General features: G+C 35.4%; 1 protein-coding gene across 2 annotated transcripts in view; it reads right to left on the bottom strand.

Annotated features, from left to right (window-relative positions):
• The window catches only part of DMD (dystrophin), a 767,992-nt gene that overhangs the window by 540,081 nt on the left and 202,251 nt on the right, over positions 1-25,660 (bottom strand). For both annotated transcript variants that reach the window (XM_062488103.1, XM_062488102.1), the window contains one exon: positions 22,973-23,145. In XM_062488103.1, coding sequence (XP_062344087.1) covers positions 22,973-23,145 — 173 coding nt within the window. The remainder of the gene's footprint in view (positions 1-22,972; positions 23,146-25,660) is intronic.

The raw sequence follows: 25,660 nt of genomic DNA on the forward strand, positions 1-25,660 counted from the left end.
GGTCTAAGTAATAGTTACTAGGTTTTATTGTATGAGTAGCATATAGGTAACAGCTCTGATTTTTCTGAAACCAAAATGTTGAAGACTCACAGAACTCAAAGGAATGCAAAAGCAGAGAAAACTGTATTGATAGAGGAGAGTGTTCATCATACTGCTGTCAAGATGAAAATATTTGTAAGTCATAAAGAGCCTGTTTGGATTAAATTCCTTACAGTATCATTTCGGTGTTTAAAAAAAAAAAATTAAATATTTCTGACACCTGTTTTACAATAAAAAAACAAACAAAAATCAATACTATACTCAGAAAGCATATTTTCCAGTATCATTAGAATTAATAAGCATTTTCACATTAGTGGCATTTGAAAGCTTGTTTTTATACTTTTGACCTCTGTGAATAATCATTTACTGTAATGAAAAAAGTATTTGAAATGTCCAGGATAAACAGGAAAAAGACAATGCATTTTGTTGAAAAAGAGCTGAATGGTAAAGGTTACCATAACAAGGGCAACTAGTACCAACTAAAACTTATAAAAAAAGGAAATGGCATGTTTATGAGGGATTCTATATATATATATACATGTATTTATACAAATATCTATTCTCCATATGCATAGATACCCTAATTATACATGCTAATTTACAAAAAATAAACACTCAGAATATTATATATATATATATATACCTATATATATATATATATATATATATATATATATATTAGTCTTGTGGATAACAAAGGACCTTCAATACTGTTGAGTAAAATTTATCAAGCTAAAAGTCCATCATGAAAAAATAGCAAAAGACATTTTGGCTATTTCATCTGATTATAATATGGAGAATTTAAACAATGTAGAGATGCCTACACGGGCCAGTATTAGAAGGTTATTATCTTTAGTCTAACATGCAGTAGAGAAGTCATATTGTACCACTTGATCCAACTCAGTTGGGAAAGTTTCTAATGACTGGATGGAATAACTTACAGAAAACAACTATGAGTCCTGGAGGTGACTCTCAGAAGCAGAAACTTTGTCTGTCCAGTACAGGGGAGGTTTTGGGTGGGTATCAGGAAATGGCTCTTCACCCTGAGGGTGGCTGGGCACTGGAACAGCTCCTCAGGGCAGTGGTCCCAGCACCCGCCTGGCACAGCTCCAGGAGTGTTTGCACAACTCTCAGGCACAGGGTGTGACTCCACAACTGCCTTGTGCAGGGCCAGGAGTTGGACTTAAAGATCCTTGTGGGTTCCTTTCAACTCAGGATATCCTGTGGTTCTGGGTCTAGTAAAGAATCCCAAACACATCATCCTGTCTGTTCATCACTGATCTCAAAGAATAAAATATATGTGAAAGTTGTTCAAATTATGCAAGCAAGTAATAAATTCAAAGAAATTGTTGCTGAGATGTTGCCAGAGGCCAGCTTTGTACAATGCTACATGGTCAGTTACTACTGCAAAGGCCTTCATAAATCTTTCTGGGCAGTGGAGAGTCTGCACTGCACATCCAATTCTTCAGTAATCAGGAGGGAATAAAAAAGAATACAATTGACAGACTCTAAAGTTATGGAGATTAAGACTGTAACAGGTAAGTGCAATGCAGTTTCTGTCTCCAGTTATCTCCTACCTCAAACACATTTTTTTGTTTTGTTTTGTTTTAGAACACAGAAGCTAACCAGAAATCTAGTCTTTGGGGATACAGCAATAGAGCAAGAATCAATAGAAGCTGAACAAACATAGCCTGCTTATCAGAGAAAAGAAGCTCAAATATTATGAGACTCTGATCTTTCATATAGTCCATATGTCAGTCCCACTGGACAATAAGAATTATTCACAGAATAAAAGCTTCAAAATGGAACTTAAAAATGAACTTAATTTAAAACTGACATACTGATATTCAGTATAAAAGTCTTTATTCACTCACAGTAAAGAAAATACTCAGTAGAATATATGTGTATTTAGATTAGCAGTCTTTAAATTAGTCACAACAATTTGTTTACTCATTCATTTAAAGTTGATATTGAGATATTAGAGCTCTGTTTAATAATATATTTAACATGTTCCATTCTCCTCGGTTTGAGTACAAGAACTTCTACTTTCTTGCAGAGCAATATGCAATTGTGATCCTAAAGAACTATAATTAGATTTTGGGCACAACAAATTTTAAAGAGAAAAGGATTTCAAAGAAGTTACAATTAACTTTTAGTTATTAAGTGTCCCAGCTAGAGATATATTTAGTTAATACCTGTTAATTGAACTGTCAGGTATATTAAAACAGACTTGATTAAAATGTTCATACTTTGCCACTGCTACTGCCACCTAACTATTTAATAAGGCATATTTTACTTCTCTGTAGACAAGCTAACCAAAGAAAAGTGATGCACAAAGCTCTGCAGAATATTTATGTCGCGTATTTCATGAAGTGAATTTTTTGTAACTCATTTTGATGTCTTAGAGAGACCCACTTTGGTATGAAAATTCAGAGCTATAAATCTTTTCAGTTTGTATCACAGAAGAGAGCCCTGGGTGCTTTATTAGCATAAACAGTTGGGCAGTATGATGGAGCTGCCCATCTTTCAAACATGCACACATTGTCATGGTAATTGGCATATAATGACTTCACAGGCATGTTTGCAGCAGTGAGAGTATCAGGGTTCTTTATCAGCCCATTGTGTCATACACAAACATTAATCAGGCACTATGTGACATTAAGTAGAGGAAAATTTTTTGAATTATATACATTTGGCCTCCTTCTTTCTGCAACTGCAGCCTCTGGGAGCTACAGAATTTTTTTGTATCATAAAAAACCCCTGAGAATTCTGTCTAGGAAAATTGTCCAGGATTCACAATAAGAATTTTAGCTGTTATGTAACACAGGCTTATGTCGAACTTATTGTAGATGTTTTAATTTGCCCATAAAATCAAGGAGTTTGTAATGTGGAAATAAAACTTCCAAGCAGGTTTACACTTTTGCTCAAAGCAAAATAAATATCTATAGTTTGGACTGCGGCAATGTTTACTGTTTCATTAAATTTACAAAAAGGAAAATTGAAGCTGGAAAGAATCTGGAGGAAGACTGTGAACAACACATAAGAGAAGAAGGGGCAGGGCAAGGTTTGTGCTGAATAACATATTTTTTTTTTCTTTCAATACTGATACTCTGTTAGAAGGAAGTATGTCTCCTATGGCTATTAATGTTTGGTATAATGAACAACTCAGTTTTCACAGGAAAAAATAAAATGCTCTTAAGAACAATAAGGTACAGCTAAGAAGTGCAGATTTACAACAGGCACTGAGGAGGCTTCAATTCCCTGTCCTTTTAAATCCTATTTCCCACCTTACCTTGTGGCTGGCATCTCAGGGATTTCCAGCCCAGCAATACATTTTTACTCCAGCTCTTCAGGTCTGCTTGCCAGATACATAAGTTAGAGAGAAATGGCAGTTTAAGCAGGAACCAAAAAGAAATTGCAGTGTCTCCCTGGCAGACAAACCTGACACTCCAATCCCAGCCATGGCCCATGATCTACCAGAGCTACAAAGAGAGTAGCTGGTTCTAACACTGCCTGAACAAATAGCCAATAACTTCAAATTATCATTACATTTTGCTTAGGATTTGCAGAACTGCAGTTCCAGGGTACAAAGATTTTTTTGTTTTTTTTTTTTTTTATCAGTAGAAAAAAGCACTGACTCAGATTTTCACAAAAAGATTTTGAGATTCCCAGCGCTTTGTCTCCAGCACTAAAGAAAGTCTTGAAAATCCCTCCTTGCTTGACACAGTAACAAGCTAACTGCAGTGGATGCTTCTGCAATTGGTTCTCCACAGATGCATTATCCTCTCCTCCTGTAACTGTGTGGGAACACAAAGTGATAGTCCCTGGAGGAGAAAGTAATGACAGCAAAGAAGCTCTTTAAGCTTAAGTAACTTTCCCTTTCTGAAAGGGAGAGGGCTATACAGCTCCATTTACAAGATGACAGCCAGCTTCGTTTCTCCAAAAAGAAAACCCCTAGAGTAGTTTAAAAAGTCTCCCAGTCCTCTGACAGCTTCTGGGGATCAACACAGCATTCTCATTCAACTACTTTCTCCCAAATCACTGTGGGAAAAGACATGCTAAGCTGTTTAAGGAAGAACTGTTGTTTTTGATCAAGCTGTGGTACAGTATTGTTTTTAGCTCTCTGGGCGCTGACTATGTCTGGTTCAGTCCCAGGTGAATCTGGTGACTGTCACAGGAACATTCCAGCACCAGCAAAGAACTGTACTGATCCTAACAGGACTTCTGCAATACAGAATGGACTGAAGTTATTAAAAAAGTGGTGCTTAACTTTAGAAAGAAATAGCTGACTAAGCACATAGTGCTCTGTAAACACAGATAAAAATACTGCACTCACACCAATATCTTCCTTGTATTCTTTTTTTTTTTTTTTTGAGAAATCATACTTTCGTTGTTCTTTTAAGAGTACAAGGTCAAAAAAAATAGATTGATTTTTTTTAAAATGTGTTTAAAATTCAAAATTTAGGGATCTACTTAGAAAAAATAGCCAAGCAGGTGTGTAGCTTGCTTGAAATTAGAGTACAAAAAAACATGCTGCTCATTTGGAGACATATGCACACAAAAGAAAGGGAAGAAGATGAAAAGTAGAAAGAATCCTACTCCTTTCTGTGCTAGCCAAAAAAAAAAAAAACAGTAAAACAAGTTGTTGAAGAATAAAACAATCATTCTTATTTTTGGACATGACCCCTAGGGAAAAGCCTTGACATACCAGCAAAGTCTACTTACCTATGCTTTGCTTTTCTGACATAGCAAACATCTCAAGTTTCCACTTCAGGGGTTTTTACTAGATGGAATTACATCCTTGTATTACAAGGTTCTCTAATTAATTTATTCTACTTACTATAAATATGTCTCAGTAGAAAACCGGATGACAGAAGGAGCTGCACATTAGTAGAAATCAAACACAACACACCATTTGTATTACTTATAATATCAAGAGCATTAAAATGAGAATCCCTTAAAATTATATTTAATCCTAATTGTTAGATTCTTCATTGTCAGAAGGAAAATCTTCTTAATATCTTCTATGTAACTTCAAATACTTTTTTTTTAATAGCAATTTAATTCAAAAGTTACATCCACAGAAAAGTTTAACGGGGTATGTGCAATGTATATAAATATATACTCGTCTGTATATATGTGTATACAAAGGCTTTATTTCAATTTTTGACTCTCTGTGGTATACACTGATGACCTTCAGTGCATAATTTACACTTCAAAGGATACTTCAAATACAAAATGCTGACTAGGGAAATGTTCAAATTCAAGGATTATCAAATCACTGTAGCCAAGAATTCTTGTGCTTTCTACCACTAAGTAGAAAAAATGGTGATGCAGTAAGAGTCTAGGACTAAAATTCAGACTTCCTACTCAGAATCTGTGTGCCACTCTGGGATAATAATCTACATTTCTTTTTGCAAACATCACTAATGCCAAGCCTAACTGCGAAAGGTTTGTGCAGATGGAGTGCAAGATTAACCTTTTTAGCACTGTCAAGGCTGGCCTGGCTGGATGCTGGGTCCCCTCCAGGGTGTACATACACTGCACAAAAAAAAAAAAAAATACACAAAAAATAACCCAGCTGCAGTAGCTGATGGCCATAGCATCCACCATTCACCAGGAAGTCACCTGGACCAGAGGTTATGTAACTGGGTAGCAGAGAAAGGTTTGGGAAAGTTGTATAAGTTGGATATCAGGAAAGAGTTTTTAACTTTAAAAACTTTAAACGTTTTTAAAAGTTTTTAAGAGAGTGGCTGGAGCAAGCTCCCCGGGGGAAGTGGTCACAGCACCAAGACTGGCAGAGTTCAAGCATGTGGACAATGTTCTTGTGAGTCTTGGTGTGCCTAGCACAAGGTCAGAAGTTGGATTCAATATTCTATGATTCTACTATCATCATAAACTCCACTGATCATGTAGTCCACAGAAATATACAGTGTTAGTCAACCCCACTGCTGTAAGTCCATAAACCCAAAAGGATGTCACTATCAAATCATGGCACGAACAATTTCACAAATAACAAACCAGAGATCAATAGATTTCTGTTGTAGGGGATGAAGAGCTCCTGAGTGCTAAGTTTAAGCTGAGATAGACCACTCTGCTCCATACCATGGCTGCTGATTTCAGGAGTCTGAAAACTGTCACTAGTTCCTCATTCTCATCTACTTGTTTGGAGAATGTGAAGTTCCATTTCATCCCTCTCTCCATTAGTAAATGTAGGGCAAGGCTGAGCAGTCATTAACCTGGAGGTGAGGTTTAGCTCACTAGAAGATTTGCTGAATTTGTACAAAGTCTCCTTTACAAACACTGCTGACAGCAGCAGAAAGAATACTGCCAGGCAATTTTAGAAATACCAAATGTGTAAAACAACTATGCATTCATGATGGTGGTGCATTATTTACTAATTCTTCTCTTTACCCAGGACCAAAGCAGTGCATAATAGAGTTATCCCCATTACCTATTGCTATTCCTTCTCTGTGACAGGTAAGGAATCTGGAACATCTTAGCTTGGCACCCTTTGACAGTGCTAAGCAAGCAACCTGCTGTCATTTAGCCCAACTGGCGAGGAACCCTAATTTCATCCCACAACTTACATAGGTGATAAAAATGAAAGCATAAAAAAATAAAAAAGAACAAAGAAATTTAAATTTAAAATGGAGGAAAAGGATGAGCTTAGCTCTCTGGCTGTTTTTTTGAAAGACAATATTGTTGTTTTGAAGTTATAAATAAAAGAGAGCAGGAAAAATTTAGAGTTAAAACTGTTTGTTTTTTAAACTTCTGCTCTGCAATTCACTGTTTAGTGACAAGACAATTCAGAGTTAAGGTAGAGAATAACCACTACATGCACTTCAATCAAAGTTGGAAATTTATACAATATAAAAATCTTAGATAATGATAATTCCTAGAAAACTACAAGTTGTTCACTGACCTTTTTATTTTCGTTCCAATACAACCTTCTCCTACTCTATTAATAGACATCCCATATTCAAGACTGTAGAAACCTGCACAGCTTAGAATTCAAACGTGTGGTGGTCTTCACAAAAAGTGCACGCTTCCTCTGCCTCTATCAGAATCTTGGAGAGTGAAGAGGTTACACATAGCACACTCCCAGAGCTCCCAGTTATGCCAGCACAAAAAGCAAGATGAATCCAGAATTCCATTCTCAGCTTCAGTCTCACCTATTTTCCTTCTAAGTACACAGAGAGCTCAAAGGTAATTCAATGAGATATCCCTGAATGACAATAAATGCTGATTTATCATTTCTGCTCTGTCTTAACATGTTCTGCAGTGTTCAGATCATGGAAATGTTCTACATGACTGTTTCAACATTTCTAGCAGTTACTCTCAATGCTATGTATTCTACCTTTCTATTTGCAGTGATTGAAGGCATGGACCATGCTATGCAAGCAAAAGTCACTTTATTACACTATTCAGCAGTATTTATAGTTCTCTAACTTTCGTAATAAATTTTCTACGCAGACCCCTTTGCCCCTGTTCCCTTAGCAACACAGTCCCTTTGGTTATCAAGTCCCTGTTGCATTCTCTTGCATCAGTGATGTCCTTGTTACATCCTCTCTTGTCAGAGCAGTCAGAGGGGCCAGAGTGGTGTCTTCACTTCTTGTCCTTGCCTTGAATTTATCCCTCCCATGACTTCCACTGCACTAAGCCAGGAGGTCTGTGGTGCTACCCAGCTCAGCTTCTGTAGCTGTCTCATATTCCATACTATTTTATGATGTCATTATCTCCCCTGATTTAGAGGAATACTAGTACTTTAGAGGATACTTCGGAGGATCATGACTGAGTATTTGGGTTAACAGCAAACTTACAGGAATAACCTGAGCTGGTGAAGAGAAAAATATGTGGCAACTGTAATTAGGTCCTATTTTCTTTCACTAGGCAAGATGCTACATCTTGCTTGCACGGAATGTCATGGACTTGATTTCAGAGACTAAGCATCTGTGAGTTTTGCTGCTATCAACTTATAGCATTAGATGTCAAGTCTGAAAAAAAGGTTTCATAAAAACAGCAAATCCAGGTGAGAGCTGACTTGGAGACTCAAAGCTGACTGCTAAGTTTCTTTCTATAAATGTTTTAATATATGACTGTACATCTGTGCACTATTGCTTCACGGACTACAAGCTGAAACAAAATGTTGTTGTAAAATTATTTCTATCTCTTTCAAGAGTCATGAGTTCTAGTGCTCTTTTCCTGCTTTTTCCTTTCCTATCGTAGTGCAAATCCACTGAAAGCACTGGAGCTGCTTCTGACTTACAGAGCCACAAGTGAGTCAGCAGTAGGAAGCAGAAGACAGGTGGTTACAGAATCCTTGTGCTTACGTGCCATCAAACTACAGATCCCCTTCTCTTTGTCTGATGTGGATAAGTGCCCTCTCATTCTTACAGAGCATACAGGTATCATTTACAAATGTAACTACCTTTTCAGAACTGATTGGAGAAATGATGCCAAAACCACAATCGTGAGCTGCTGAGTTTGCTGGGGTCACCCTGTCTCTCTCATGGGTGCCTCCCATGCAGACACCTTGGAAATAAGCTCTATCCTGCTATAGGATTTGGAAGATGGTGGTGCTTTATAGGATGCAGAAAGACTTGGGGAACTGACTAAAGGATGGTGCATCCAAATTGGAGAAAAGAAATGCACTTGAATTGGCATTGCTGTTGTGCCAGAGGATTTAAAGATAGTGAAGAGAACTGTTGGTCTGTTTAGTGCCCTGCAGGGACAAAGACACTCATGGTTATTAGAGGAATTTATCTCTGGGCTTACAGTCTCCCACAGTGTCTACTAAAGAGTATTAGTTCAGAAAGGCATCGACATTTTCTCCCTTTCCTTTACTGGCAAACTACAGTGGTTGTCATTAATCACTCTGACAATATGAAAATGCAGCATTATTCTGTTAAGTATTTCTATGCCTTCTGATTTTTCACTGATCTACCACACTGTCAAATGCTATACACACAGATAAGGCGTACAGTTATGTGTAGTGAAAAAGAGTTAAAAAATAATAAAAAGAAAAATGCTTAAAGCAATCATAATTAAAGTATTTGAACCTGGGATGTATTGCACTTTGGATTTCAACTTCACTTTCTTGCTTGATTATATTATTTATTTGATTTTATTAGCATAGTGGCTTTTAAAATTAGTGTTCATTGTAAGATGCTAGCCAGTCTTTCATCTGTTTAGGAAAACCAGAAATACTTCTTCCATTATATAAAAGCCTTGATGGTAAATTCTTAATACCACCATTTCTACACTGAAATGAGAGGGAATAACAGAAATAAGTCACTATTTATGGAAGGCCTTAGAAAGTCCAGACAAAAGGATCCATGGAATGGTAAGTGTCTGCACCACATTTTTGTGTTACATGAGGGCCTGAGAATCTGAGTGAAAAAGAACATTTCAGTGATTCCCCAGATTTATGTTTCATCTTGGTTTCCAGATAGTCAGAGGGCATTTTGTATCATGACAGGAAAAAAAAATATGTGCTGGAGAGATGGGAAAAGCACTTTTCCTGTTATCAAGTCCTGCACAGAGCTGGGAACACGGCAAAGCCACCAGGCAGCCCTGGCTCCATGGGTGCAGTGCTCGGGGAGGGATGAAAAGGAGAGAAAACAGGAAAAAAAAATCCACAAAATGGGACAAATATTTTCCACTTTCTTATTTCTAACATCTGACATGAGTTGAATTAGCCAGATTTGTTAAGGAAACTAAATAAGAGGTTAATAGGACTAGATACAAAATTAGGAACTATTTGATGCATAAGACAGCTTCTATTCCTGCCCTTGACTTCTTTGCATGTCACCATTAACCATATCACATCTGAGCAGAAGTGTCTTATGCACAGCCAGAAAACACCTCTGAAGGTTTTGTCAGAGAGCAGTCAGGAGAGAATCTCATGGATAAGGAGAAGGCAATGTGTCTTGCATGGCCCTACAATACCACAAATTCAAGCTTTAATTGCAGAATGTCTACCATTAGAGAAGACATAATATTCACAACTTTACAAAAGAGCAGAGTTTGGCTTTGAAAAACCAACATATTCAACAAATGTCTTGATGACTTTTAGAAAATTCTGTTACGTAGTAAAACCTGGAAATTAATTTGACTGATTATTTTTTAGTTCTACATGGAAAACGATCACAATTACTACATTTTATGTGCTGTAATAATTTTGGTAGTCTATATTAAACACTGAAGCATGTTAATAGATATTTCCACAAAAGATTAAAAATTAAACATTTAAAATATTTTAAACATATTAAATGAAAGATGAATAGTTAAACATTTTCTTTCAGACTACATCCCTAAACTATTAATTTTCCTGAGCTAGTGAGTTCAGGCTTTTTACTGCTTTAGAACACAATGATGGTTCTGGAAGTTGAGATTTACTATTTTTGTCAGCATCCTATTTTAAGACATCCCTTTTAAAAATCAAGGTGACAATTTTATCATATTGAAAACATTAAAAGAACCTAGATTTTGGCATACAATTCTGAGATGATGGATGAAGTCTGAGACAGCTACTGAATAAATACTAAATATATGAATCCTAGAAATCAGAATTCTTTAAAATGTGCTTGCTTCTAAACAGCAGTTTAAACTGAGCTTACATTATTGTTTTTTCCTTCTTTTCTCTGAGAATGGAAGCAGAGGCATTTGTTTCAACTATGGGGAATATATGCTACAAATTTTTGATTTTATGTCTATTTAAAGAATATTTAGAACATTCTCAGCTACATTTTCCTTATCTTTTGCTTTTCTTTAATTATGTTAACAAAACATAGACAAAACATACAGCTATTGATTGCTTATGTTTTTTTCTTCAGTGTATTCTCTCATTTTGTTTGTAAAAAATTCAATTTCACTTTACCATATCACTACATCATCCATATGATCTCTTTCTCAAAAGATGTAAGACTATCCTGAGATACATACTGATGAATTCATAGGATCTGACACCTCTCATGCGTGTATTTCTGGGCATGTGTGAGTATCTCACTCATAATAATAATATCAGAACACAAGGCAAAAATACAGCTCAACTAGTTATGATCACTGTGGAAAAGAAAAGGGAACAAAGAAAAAAAACACTCTCTCCCTCGTGGCAAGGAAGTAGCACAAGCCAACTCCTTTCTTAGGTTGGTATTAAACAACAGTGTCAAAAGTTCTGAATTAAAGGAATAATGTGCCTGATACACCAGTTAAAGGCCTCTTTTTGCCCAGGAAGATGAGTGCTCTAAAGCCCCTAAACCTCCAGACTAACTTGGCAAAACCACTCAGAAAGCTAAGCTTTATGGAAGCCAAGAGCTATGCATATAGGTGGTTTTACCTAAAACCACTAAGCTTCCAGTTTCACTTAACAAAGTGCTGCATCAGTCAAAAAGATTTGGACCATAAAGGTTTATCAATATTAAGTTTATTTACCCTTTCTCAAAATGGTTCCAGATACAACTGCAACGTCTCTCAACCTGAGAGAAAAATTAGAATGGAGCAACATTTTCATACATGCATGCAACTACACATGCAAAGATAAATGTACAGAGGATTCAACCTATAGTAGCGCACTATACTTAGGAGAGCAAATTTATGGCCAGGAAAAGCAGTTTTGCAGCCAGACATAGCACTTTGCAGTAACAGCTAATAAAAATGGTGGAAGGAAGCTCTTCATTTAATAGTGACAAAGGAAAATCAAACATTATAACTTTTAGAATTTTATTAACTAAAACTGACAAAAAAGAGTTTGAATGTTTGAAAGAAACACTGTGATTAAAATGATGAAGTATAAGACTTAGAAGACATTTCTGAAAATCTGCATAGTTAGAAATGATATTCACAGTTTCTGGGCTATTGATAAGCAGGTGCTTGCTTTTCTGAAACTTTGTAAATCTTTAGAAGTTCAAGAAATTCAAGTTCTTTCCAAAATAGGATGGACAGACACTGCAGGACCACAGAACAATAACCTCTGATTATTAACATATTCCAGAGATTTATATCAAGCAGATTCGAGAGAGAGACTGCAGGAAATCTCGCTGATGAATGCATGAGACTTTAGACATCTTAAAAGGAGATTACTTATATCAGAAGGTCCTGATTTCTTTGCAGGATTTCCCACCAGATGCAGTGCTCCCTACCATTCAAATAAACATTATGCATTTTCTTCATGAGTATGACATTAGAGTTCTGTAAGAATAAAACAGCATCAAGTCTGAAAAATATAATGAACTCATAAAAAAGAAGGACCAGCAGGATCCCCTGCCCTTCATGCTTTATAGGCATGATTGAAGAAGGTGAAGTCCTAGAAGTAGATAAGGACAAGTTGAGAATTATGTCACTAGTCTTTTTCCCCAGCCAGGCTGCATCCCAGGACACTGAGACAGCAAAGGCTTTACAGCCCCAGATACTTTCTTGGCTTTCAGGGCTGCAAGCACACATTGTCTGGTCATATCTATTTTTTTCATCTACCAAAAACCCCAACAGTGTTGTTTGAAAGTCCTCCATCACCCATCAGGGTTAAATCAGAGGTGGAAAACTCAACATGCTTAGTCACAGAGTTGCCATTCAGAGGGAACTAAAAATGTCTGAGTCAACAGAAGCCCCATTACATTAATCAAGAAATGCAAAGTCCATCACCTGTAAAGAAAGAACCCCTTGCAAGAATATAGTTTGGAAATTGATTGGCTGGGAAGTGGCTTTGCGAAATAAGATCTGGGTCCTGTGAGCAGGAAGTGGGACATGAACTAGCAGTGTGCCTTGTTAGTCAAAACAACCAAGAAAAAAAAAAATCTTGGGCTCCACTGGCAGCAGCACAGCCAGCAGACTGAGAGAAAAGACTAGCCTTCCTCACTTAGGCCTCTTTGGGCCACATCTAGAACACTCTGTCCAGTTTTGCACTGGTCAAAACAGGACCTTTACGAGCTGGAGTGAGTTCAGCAAGACAACACCACAGAGTCATGGGGCTGGGGCACTTGTTCTGTGAGGAGGTCCCTGAAGAGCTTCAGAGGGGTGCATAGTGTGAGGATGGAAGACAACAGGCATAAAAGCAAATGAGAGGTTTAGACTAGATATAAGGGGAAAAAAAATGCACTATGGGGACAGTCAAGCTGTGGAACAGGTTCGAAGAGGTTGGTCAGTCCCTGTTGTTGAAGATCTAAGATCTGTCTGGCTAAAGTAACCTGGTCCACTAGTGTTGACCATGTTCTGTGCAGAATGTTAGACTGGGAGAGTCCCTGATGGTCCTACCAACTGGGATTATTCTGTGATTCTATGAAACTAATTAAGGAAATGAAAACTCTCTAAGTCACCATAGCTAGATCTTACACAGCACTTCGATCAGTAGCTCAGGACAAAGGGAAAATATGGGAGCAAGGTATAATCACACAGAAATAAGTTGCTAAAATGGATTCTAGTGATCTTTTATCAGTAACAGGCTAAGCAAATAAAACCTAAGGAAATGAAACCAGTGATTATGTTGTCCATCATTCATTTCCCACAATAAATTTTCTAGCCTTTTAGCCAATTTCAGCCAAATCTGAGAGGGAAGTCTCAGAGGTAATTGTGCTGTTATATGATTTTGGAAAACTGGTTGCTGGAGAGAAGAAGGAACATTTTACTTGTTTTAACCCTCCAAAAAGACAAGTAGAGGGTCCCTGAGTTCCGTTTTGATTGGCAACTGTATTCCAGCCATCCAGCTAATGCATGCACAGATGCAAAATATAGGTATGCTCTGTATTCTATGGGAATTAAATGTGAATTTTTTGCTTTATTGTTTTTCAAACTTGGCACCCACCTCTTTTTAATTTTCTTGCTGTCATACAAGACTTGCAGACAGAAAGAATAAATCAGATAATCTGACTAGAACTGAGGCTATGCAATCTTACAGTGTTATCCTTATGTTGCCCTAATAGATAGAGAATTGCCTCAAGGTCTTAATGGGGCCATTACTAAACCAAATTTTCCTGAGTGATGTCAGCCTTAATGATATAGGAGAGCAGCAAAATAATATTCACCATTTTATTTTAGTGTTACTGTTGAAAGAACATTTCCAAACTTACACTAAGAATTAATCTCTTGTTTATTAGAAAGCCAACGAGACACTTAAAATAATTACCAATCAGATGAAATAATGAAAGTCCAATCTAGAACGAAACTATATATTCTAGGAAGAAACAAAGACGACTACAGTGGAAAGAACTACTTGCGATGCAGCTATGTCATAGTCCCAGATGGCCATGGAGCCAACCAAGGGTTGTTGGTGAGAACACAGTGTGAGAAAGAACAGCATGTGGATGAAAAAGGGGCCAGGCAGAGGTAGGGCAACACTTTCCTGGGACAATTGTCCTTGTTCTGGCTCCTGGAGCTAAGAACAACACAGTGCAGGACAAGTACAGGAATGAGGTCGAGGAGAGAGCATGAACTGTTGGCCAAAGGCCAGCTCAGTAGTCTTTATTCCCTGATCAAGTCCTTCTAAAGTCCCCCGCAAACTCTCTGATCTAATCTCAGAGAAGTCTAGAAGAACAAACTGAAGAAGATAACTAATTTGGATAGAAAGCAAGAAACTTAGCTCAAGATGGAGAGAATTTAGTTTTAAAAAGGTGCTTCCACTAAGCCTCAGTGGTGCTTGTGCCATCAGCTATATCCCTGTGGCCCTTTCTCTGAGTCTCTCTTTTTATCTTTTTTTTTTTTTTAAACTCTTTCTCTCTGTTTCCCTTTCTCTATCTCCCTCTCTTAAATTTCTCTCTCTCTTTTAGCTGACCCCTTAGTCAAAATCCACCACTGTGTACTTATACTATAACAGACTTATACCAATTTCCATCATATATAAAATTTAGTTATAAAGCTTTGTAAGTGTTTATGGCCCATCTGAATTTTGCTGTTCTTCTTTGAAAATGGCATCTACAAATCTAGGGTACCCCCTTCCTGTTAAGGATGGGATGCCACAGTCCCTCCAAAGCAGCAGCAAATAGAAAACAGTTACTTTATTTGCTTCTGCAAAACCTCCCTGCAATACTCTGCTTCAAGTTAAGATGGAATTTTTTTTTCTGTGTTAAACAATATTCATAGTTCCACAGAAAAATAAAAATAAATAAATAAAAGGCTAAATTAATCTCAAGGGTGAAAATTTTTGGGAGCAGAAGCTACTGTATTAGTGTGCAGTATATACCTAGTGCTATAAGAATAACACAAAGTAAACAGTTTGTCAGTTCCATTGCCATGGCATTTTGGATCACACCAGAAATATTGACTAGCTTTCACCAATATCACCTCAAACACAGACTTGCCCATAAATAAATGAAAATTTGAAAGCTGACCACCCCAAATGAATTACTGAAGGTCACTAGGACAGAAGGTTGAACCTTGTAATCTCAAAACTATTAGTACCAGGGTCAATGACTAACACAAAATTTGCTGCTTTCTACTACAAACATAATGTGTGTCTTTGGCACATAGGGATATATATAATACATTTAAGAAAAGAAAAAAAAGTTTCTTTCAGACTGCCTTGGAGGAAGAAAGAGAAAATTTTATTTATTAGATGATAGCAACAACATGTACTGAGAGGAGAGAAATACAGTGATGAAAACTGCATAAAGCAGAAAAGTGTGACTTCTGACTTTAGTTATAGATGTTAAAAGACAAGGCTCCCTCTACTGTCAGAAGTACTTTCTCAGGAGGTACTTACAGGGAGATGTACTGCACCATGGCAACTAGAGAGAGGAAATTCCTTAAAAAGCTTCAAGGGAATTCTGCAAAGGAGCTCACTTTAGTACATCCAATATGCATTGGACCCAATGGCATTCCAGAAACCTCATTCTTCATCCAGTGCACAGCTGACCCAGCTAAATATTCATCCAGCTAAAAAATTCTGGCACAGCACAATGCAATGATTCAATACCAACAGTGAAAGCAAACCTTATTTGTCAACACTTTCAGAAGGTAATAGAAGTCACTGCAAATAAAGTTTTGGACCTGAGGGTGTCCTGCAGTTCTCTTAGGCTATATCTACATGGATGGATGCAGCTAAGCATGAATGAGCTCTGCCTGTGCTTTGAGATGGTTGGCTATAAATCAGAACTATCTGTGAAGTTGCACAGATTCACTAACATAGCATTGTCCCTAAAGCAAGTATACCCTTCATTCCAGCTGTTTCTCATAGCTTATGACACTGACCACAATGTCATATTTTTTTTGTGTGTGTATCTGACATGAAGGCCCAAGACAGTTCATATCCAGATGGCTCAGAGTCTATTTGCTTCTGCCTGCATTTCTCTTCATACATATTTGCATTCCCATAGTTCTATAGCCCACATATTCATGACTAAGCCATAACATTTCCCAGACATTTCAGTGAAAATCTTTGTTTGTACAGCAGAAAAAGGATCTACAGTAATTCCTGTATGAATGCGGTGCAGTTTTGTCTCTGAGCATTTTACAGTAAAGTTATGCTAAGTTATGCTAATTGTCAGGCTTGAGAGTTGGTGATTTTAAAACATACAAGATTCTTTTTCGGCTGAAACACTTTCACAGCACAAACACATGCAGGATTATCTCTGCTACTTATTAAAATAAATTCTGAATTAGTTATTCTCACCTCATTGTACAATACAGGGACCTTCAATTCCCATACCAAGAATTTTCTGTTTTAAATTCTTTAATTATGCTATGACAGTGATTTAATAAACATAGCATTTTTCCCAAAAGCAACAGTGTTATTTCTTGTCCTGCCTCAAAGTTGCTATTTAAGTTTAACAAATACATTTAGATTTCACTTATAGCTATTCCATTTAGAAGATGATCTTATATATAGTGCCCCACGAAAAGAGACATTTTAATGGCCATATATAAGGTAAAAACATTTTCCAGCTTCGCTATAAATTTAATCATTCAAGTTATAAACTAGAGCACAAAAATATTTATATTGGTTTTCTGTACGTTATAAACAGTGACAGAAAACCCTGTCTAGATTGTCCATAATAAAACATTTATATGGTATATTACACCTGCCTGTTATACATTATTTTATACTTATTTGCAAGTAATTAAGCAACCAATGAAACTTACCAATACATTAACTTGATGGTGTAATATTATGGGGGCAAATTAAGTGGCAAATTTGTTGCAAGAATTTGATTATAAAGCAACTGCTATGGAGAGCATTTTTGTACAGTAAGCAGGGAATGGAAATAAATTAACAACTAATGCTGGCTGTAAGAGTCAAGCATTATAAGCTGTCCTTTTCAAAATCTAAATGAACAATTTGATTCAGTGTGAAAGAAAACAAGGAAGAAAACCCTACCCTGCATGTAACTAAGGCATGGTAACTATTTTGAGATCAACATTAGAAAGGAAATAATTTTCTTCTCTCATTGGGCATGAACTAATCTGTTATGGTTTTCACTTTCACCTTGAATCTTGAGCCAAGGGTAATTCTAATAACAAAGCTTACAACCTCAACAGAAATATGTGAGCAGGTTTGTTTTTTTGTTTTTTTTTTTTTTAGGAAGAGAATAGCCACTATTTCTCACTTTCTCTTCAAACACCTGTGCCTTCCACTAGTTGCTTTTCTCCCTGTACTGAAAAAAAGCCAGCTAACATTCATTTTTGTCATTAATTTTCTCAAAGTTAAAGCAAGTACCAAGAAATGCTGACCGAGCTTAGAGAAAGAGATATATAAAAACATGTTTAGATATAAATTAAATTGCATTGTTTTGTTATGTTTTATAGCTTAAGATTAATCTCCCCTAATTTTATCAACCTAAAAGTAATGTCTTCAGTCTTGTCTTGTCTGGTCTCCTTGAAGAGTCAGCAGATCCACTATATATAATGCAAGTTACCTGTGAAAGGATTGCCTGGCAGTATTGAATTAAGAACATAGGCAAGTACTGTAAAATAGGTAACTAAAACTGGATAGCTAAAGGTAGGTCACATGACATATCTTCAATGACTTCTCACTTACAGAGCATCATTAGTTACCGCAGATGGAAACTGGAAATCCACTACTGAGAAACTCTGGGAAGGGAAACATAAATAGCCTAAATAGCTCCCTCGGATATCTAGTAAAAATTAAAGAACTACCTACAATAATTCTATTTTAATGTTCCTTAAGATTGATATGGCACTAAAGGCTACAATATCATTTTCTTAAATGTTCCCCTTTTATCTTTTGGTATCAGTTTTGTTTCTTTGAAGGCTAAATAGTTGTATATTGAACAGTCACAAGCAGATTCAGAACTAAGCATGGCTTTATAGTGGAATTTTAATGAGAAATCTATACAAGATTGGCATGGGATGAATGAGAGAGTTGGGCTCCTCTGAAGTTAGAGGCCGAGACCATGAAAGAAGGGTTGAGGTATCTAAATTCTTCTGGAAATTTATATTCAATAAAATAATTTTCTCAGTATTCTAACATCTGGGTTTGCTCTTGTCAGCTACTTGTAGACACTACTCCAATAAAATATCTTATACTATGAAAAGATAACTACACTCTTAATACATCACTTGGGCTGAATGCAGATCTCTTTATACTATATCTCTATAATTTCTATTAAGCAAGAAGAGTACAGAAGCTGGATCTGATTCAGATGCCATAGAAAGGCATGTCCTCAAGGCTTGCTGGTTCTGCAGTAATTCAGAACATAGGCAGGTGGCTTACATTTGAAAAACTAATGTATTTAATTTCATTTTTAAAAAATCTTGATCCATGGGTTGGATAAGTTCTTAACTCAACAGAATATGTCAGTAAGTGATCATGACATCTGCTACTATGTGGTCTTAGAAATATTACCACAAAATATTATTTCTCTGACAATGAATCAATTCCCTATGTATAATAATGTTTTTCCTTCCAAGCTAATCAACAGTTAATTTAAGGTTATTCAGAAAAAGTTGACAGTTGTATTGTTATAAAAAAATGAAAATAATTCTTAGTATAAACCTATCAACTATTTCTTTATGGTTTACTCTTGTTATTGTAAAAATTGTTAGTTATCTGTGAATTTTCTAAAGACATCAATGTAATTTTATTATCATTATTATGGATTTGCTATCTTTTCTGATATAAGAATGGCACATCACTTTTTTCTACTTTTCAGAATTAACAAGAAACACTTAAGATATCTGATACCATCTTCTCCACATTCTCTCACAATATTTAATTTTTAGTGGATTTGAGATTGATTAGATGTGCATTAATATAGTCTGTAATGTAAACCCTGGAAGATAAATCTTAAATAAGACATGAAAAAGACAAAAACTACTTGGCTGGCATTAATATGAGAGGTCCATTAGAATTTTAATTAATCATCAAGAAACAGATACAAAAATATTCAAGATCTACAATATCTGTAAAATTTTAGTATTTTGTTTTTGAATTCAATTAATTTGAATATTTTTCTTTTTTTTTAAAATACATTCTCATCTTCAATTCCTAAAGAAATATTGAAGTTAACATCTCTATTTGGAAAACTTTGTTGCACTTCATTGATTCAATTATTTCTGGCAGTTTCAGTGTTCACTTAATTTTAGGAAGCACTTGTTTACAGAAGCAAGACTTAAGCATAAATATTCTGGAAAGACAATAAGACAGTATCCTGAAAAGACAAACAAGATCTTTTATAAGTGGCATGCTGATAAGATGAAAAGTTATATGAGACAGTAATTTAAAAGTCTATCTCCTATTGTTTTTAGTTTTTTTTCTCAAAAATGTTATGTTCTCATTTAAGGTATAAAGGGACCTGGTGTTACTGTCACTTCCTATTTTTGTATTAATCATGATTAATATAAAAAAAAACCCAGTATTTAAGACTACTTGAAAGAAGGAAAACTAATGTGAAATTCTGGTAAAAGGACAGGGAAAACTATGACATATAAGTGGCTATTCTAACTGGCACTGAAGCTTTATCTTTAAAAATTCAGATTCTATTATCTTAATACAGCTGTTGGGGAGATAACATAAAAATTTAGCATCAAGCAAAGACTGAAGTTCTAAATTAAACCATAGATTGCTCTTTAACTCACAAAGGACAAATCATGCCACTGCTGTTTCCTGGAGTTTGCTTTGCACTCATAAAACTGGAACCTAGGAAACTAATTCCACTTGGTGTAAGTTGATGACACTCCCATTTATCTGTTGGAAACATGAGTTACCGTGTTCTGAAATTAATTGGAACAGAAAAGAAAACCACTCCTATCAAAGAACCATGCTCAGATACAGTCCTGAGCTGATAAATTAGTAAGTGAAGTTAGTGGTTCACTGCATTTGTGAAAGAATAAAAATGTTCATTCATCTTAGGTTTCTAAAGCCACTGTAAGGGTACTCTAGGATGACGACATTTTTTTTTTCCCCATGTGATATTGCTGTTTATATTGGAGTAAGTACAATATTTTCTTATTTAAATACAGAAAAAAATGCTAAAGTAACAGTGTGAAATAAGGCTTTCAAATACTGTAGAAGAACTGCACTTGTAAAGCAGTTTGAGTGCTTACCATTCATAATGTATTTCTGTCAAACTAGCACAAGCTCTGCTATAAAATAAACTGAAAATCTATTTTGATTCCTAATTAAAAGGAACTCACTCTAGAGTTAATTACAAAGTATCTAGATATGAATCAGGACTTCTAGGAAATCAATTCCACACAAAATAATGCAACATGAAGGTTTCTAATGGTTTCTATGAGATTTAGAGGAAGGTCTCTGCTAGTAACTACGCTGGTAAAGAAAGTTGCTTTGTTCTTCCATCTGTCATGGTGAGAGTTGACTTTTCATTTATTAGAATAATAATTTCCATTTTATTGCAAGTCTTTGATTTCATAAAGCAAATATTCAGGAATGAACATGGCTCCACTGTATTTGCTCCTGGTACTTTCAAACAAAGTATTCTCCCATTCACTTAGACATGCTCCCTTGAAAGCAAGACAGCCCCAATAATAATTCCAAAACTGTCCTTAAGCATCATCATCAAGAGCGTATGTCCTAAACACAACTTCATTCATGTCTCAAGGGCAGAGCTACACTGATATGTCCCCCCCCCTTACAGACACAGACTGCTAGAAGTAATATGCTAAAGGCCATATTCTCTTCCTTCACCTCATCCCTTGGATTTGTGTGCAGTCCAAGTGCACCTCAAGAAAACAGGAGAAGCTATAGGGTACAAACAAAACCTCTTAAACAGTTACCAAGAAAGGCTGACACCAAACCCAAAAGATTTAAAAGAGAAAGAAAGGTGTGTGAATCAGATAGCAGTCGAGCTTATCGTCACTTGAAGTTGCTGTCCATTGTACTGAAAGAGGAGAAGTGCCCCAGGCAAAGGCCAGCTGGACAGCAATCCTGCTTTACAGTTCTCTAGTGCCTTTATCTGATGACCTCAAAATACTTGACAGATACTAAATTCATTTCACCTCACAAGACTTCTACTTCTGGCTAAACAGCATTATAGCCTAAGTAAGGAATAATTGAGTGTCAGTGACAAGAGTTCAAACTTTCAACTAACAGTAAATTACTGTCCTTGTTACACACCAGTGGCAGAAAATGCATATAAGGAGATTTTGAAGGTTTCTAAGAGCTTGGTGTACTAAGGCAATAAGACTTTGGGCAAAGTCAGTCTCAACACCAAATATCTCCTGGTCTTACTATCTGTGTGAGCAGATTTTCTTCAGCCTCTTTTCTAACTTATCCTTCATTTTTGTTCACGGCATCACAACTTACAAGGAATTTTTTTTTTCTTTTTTTTTTACCACACCAGAACAGGACTTGCTATTTGCAAAAAACAAAACCAACAACACAACAGGGATAGAGGAAGAATTTGTAAACTTTACCAGATTATTAATCTGTCTCAGTTTCTTCAATTTTACAATTTTAAATGTTGAGACAAAGCAGAGATGACACGGACATTATTGACTTAAATTTTTGCTATTTATTTCTCTTGTTTTTTTATATTCTTTTTTTTGTTTGTTTGTTTGGGTTTTTTTGTGGGTTTTTTTTTTTTTTTTTTTTTTTTTTAGCTTTACTCTTTTCTCTCTCCAGCAATCTAAAAGCAAAGCTAGTGACTGGCTGACTGTGGAAATAATGTCTCTAGGAACCTGGAAAATGGCAGCTGTTTACCAATATTTCTAAATAAAAAAACCATAAAAGTTACCAAGGATTGGACTGTAGAACAAAGTTAGTGCAGGCTTAACTCACATGAAGTATTTTTCTTCTTCCAGTAACCTCTTACTTGTTTAGAATCATATCTCATCCTATCATTAATGCAATAATTATTTGCAAACTAAGCTATTTTTTTGTGTATAATGATGAATTTTTTAACAACTTTTTCCTAGATAAGTGATATTTCAAAACATATATGTAGTACAAAAAGTGATACTCTATCAAATATCAATTTACTATCTTTTGAGGTGGCATATCAAATAAAACTTTTAATGTCACAGTTTCGGCATTGCCTGAAGAGACAATTTTGTAAAATTCCTATGAATGGAAAGTTTCAATGAATGGAACTAGTCATATATATATATATATATATATATATATTTTTTTTTTTTTTTTTTTACACGCACACACACACACACACACAGTGATTTGCTGCGGTAATTCAATAAATTCTTGAAACTATGACTTTTTAATCTAAGGCAAAGTTATTTGTTAACTCTTAAATACTTATCCTGGAAAAAGCATAGCCCATAAATCATAGCAATTTATGTATTATTACCAGTTCAATGGTTCAGTGCACCTGATAGCTGGTCAAAATATTCTTATATTTTCAGTTTTACAAAAGCACACACAAATTAAATTAAAATTCTATATAAATGTTCTATGCTTAGTTGGAAAAAAAGTTTTGTTTGTGACAAAAGAAGCAAAAGAACCCAAGACATCAACAATAGGCTAAATATTAAAGAAAGCCATCAGAAAGAGCAAGTTTTAAAAGTTACTTACGCCTGTCGGTCCCTGTACATCTTGTTAACTTTCTCCCATTCAAAATTAAGTTCAGTCAGCTTTTCTTGTATATTTGCTGCTTCCTTTGGTGTAACATTTTGCAAAGCTGCTGTCTTCTTGTTGTTAATAATTTCCACATGACCTTGCAGTCTCCCCAGGCTCTCCTTAATGCTCTGAAATATAAAGATTTTTAAAAATAAAAGCATAAAAACAAAGCAATGTTTTCATAAATAGAAAATAATTGTTAATAAGCAAAAGAAATTGGCACAAAATGCAAATTAAACCATAACATTCATAATAAGAACAACTTCACAATAACCTGGATGTCCAACCTTTCTTTGAAGACTGAATCACATAGGACTGAGGAAGATCACATGATGGTTGGAGGGAAACAAAGTGCCATTGACTCATAAGTTCTGCATGTCAGTATTTACATTTCCTGAACTTTCATTTCCCTTTACTTCCCAGTTCAGAAACAATTCCTTGGAGCAATCACCAGGGGAAAAGCCTGAGCCCTACAATCCCAGGTGGAGCCTGCTGAAATACTGAGAAGATTTTGTGGTGTGCAATGTGATCACTGCAAGGAGTTGCAGAAGAACTGAACAAAATGTAGGGAGAAAATCTTTAATAACAGCACAAAAACAATGATCTGGCAAAACAAAAAATATTGGCTGTTAATTAACTTGGTTGGCAAAAAGCATAAACTTTTTATAAAACCAACACTGCAAAATCTCATGTCCCTTGGACATAACAGTAAAAAAAAATAAAAGCAAATCCCTTGATGGTTTTGGTTGAACTTGAAAAATACCAGCTTTCTTTTTCATTACCCGAGTTTCCTAGAGTGCAATAATCAAATGTCTTTCTATCAATCTACACAAATGAATCAAAAGAAATGTATGGTAGACATTCAGCAAAGGAAATTTCACACCAATTTAAATAAACCATAGATTTAAATATTTCGGGGTTTGATGCAGAGCTTCAGTAATAATTTAGAAACAAAAAAAAAAAAAATCAAAAAATCTATCTCCCTTAATATAAAATGAGTTACCCTTGATTTAAAAAAAAAAGATCTTGCATCTCCAAAAATCTCATCACTTTTATCTCCTTTTATGTAGGTGTTTTTTATGTGCCCTTTTCTAAATATTTTCAGATTATTTACTTTCAAACTATTTAATATTCTATGCAGATTAAACACGATACAATCGGTCAAGCTGTACTCCTTACCGAGGTGTTTCACTTTCCCTTCTGGATAAAAATAGAAACTGGAAAAATATTCTGAAGGCACAATTCAGTTCATATTAAACTGCATTATACAAAATTCTTAAGTAGCAAGTGTAATTTTATTTTTTTTTCTACGCCACTGTTTGTTTTTTGTTTCGTTTTGTTGGTCATTTATTCTTTTTTCCTGGTTTTAATCAAGCCAAATAGTAATTTTCAATTTGTTCCAATTTACTGAACACTATCAAACCATTTTAAAACTGCATCAAGCCATATTAATTTTGATGCTGGTTTTAAAGTGTTGCTCTACTAGTAACATTCCATGCATAAAATTTAGTATGCTCAAAGCAGCAGAGAAGTGTGCAGCTACTAGAACTCAGAAAGCCACTTATAAATTGGACAAACTTCATGGACAGCTTGAACCAAACCAGAAGACTTCCCAGTCCATGAGTAGGGAGACTTTCTCTCTCTCCTGCATTTTTTAACTTTTGAAATATAATACTTGTCTGCTGTGAAGGTTAATTTGGCTTCTAACTCTGTAATTCCTGACTTTTCTTGATAAAACTTAATGATATCCATGTAGACTGCATTCACCATTTCCTCTTCATTCAGCACTTATGAATTCTGATTCAACAAATGAGTTGGGTTTTTTGTTTTTTAATAATCACACAGTCCATCCCGTTTCACATCTATAAAGCTTCACAATTCTATTGTAATGCATTTGATTTAAAAACAGTTTGTAGAAGCATGGGTATGACAGAATGTACTGGTCTATTACTAGTAGTACTAATATGAAGTAACAGGGAAGTAGAGATAATTATCCAAATTGCTTTCTCCTGTAAATTGCTAGATAAATATTTTAAAAACCTTAAGAAATTAATAAAAAGTCTGAATAACACTTGAAGTGACAAAATTGGTTGTAATTTTTTAACTAATTAAAGATATTACGCTGCATTTACAATTTTGTAAAACACATGACTCGAAGGCTTTACATAAATGTGAAGGCAATGCATTGAAATTATTGCATACAAGACCACCCCACAAAACAAAGAAAAAATACTCTGGGTTCCCCGGGTTCCTAGAGCTCTAGCACTATAATATGTTATTTGTTCGGGGAAAAAAATTTTGTCCGTAACACCCCATATTAATAATAATTTTAATTTTCAGGTCTTGAGAAATGTGACTTACATTTAGCAGATGAAATGAATATTTATAAATCAAAAGAGAATAGTAGATGTCTTGTCTCTGGAATGAGTCACAATAAGGAGCATGTTTCCCCCTTGTCAACAATCTATCATGCAGAGAGAAAGCTGGCTGGGTCTGTGTCATTACTCAACAAACCTCATTTGACTTTCCCAGAAAAACATCTCATACTCAGTGTTCCTTACTCAGGTCTACTTAAATCTTTGTTTTACACACTTAGGGCATGGATAATTAAAATATTCAATGTTATTAATATGAATATAAGAA

The sequence above is a fragment of the Cinclus cinclus genome, chromosome 2, assembly GCF_963662255.1.
Source record: "Cinclus cinclus chromosome 2, bCinCin1.1, whole genome shotgun sequence".
Classification (NCBI taxonomy): domain Eukaryota; kingdom Metazoa; phylum Chordata; class Aves; order Passeriformes; family Cinclidae; genus Cinclus; species Cinclus cinclus.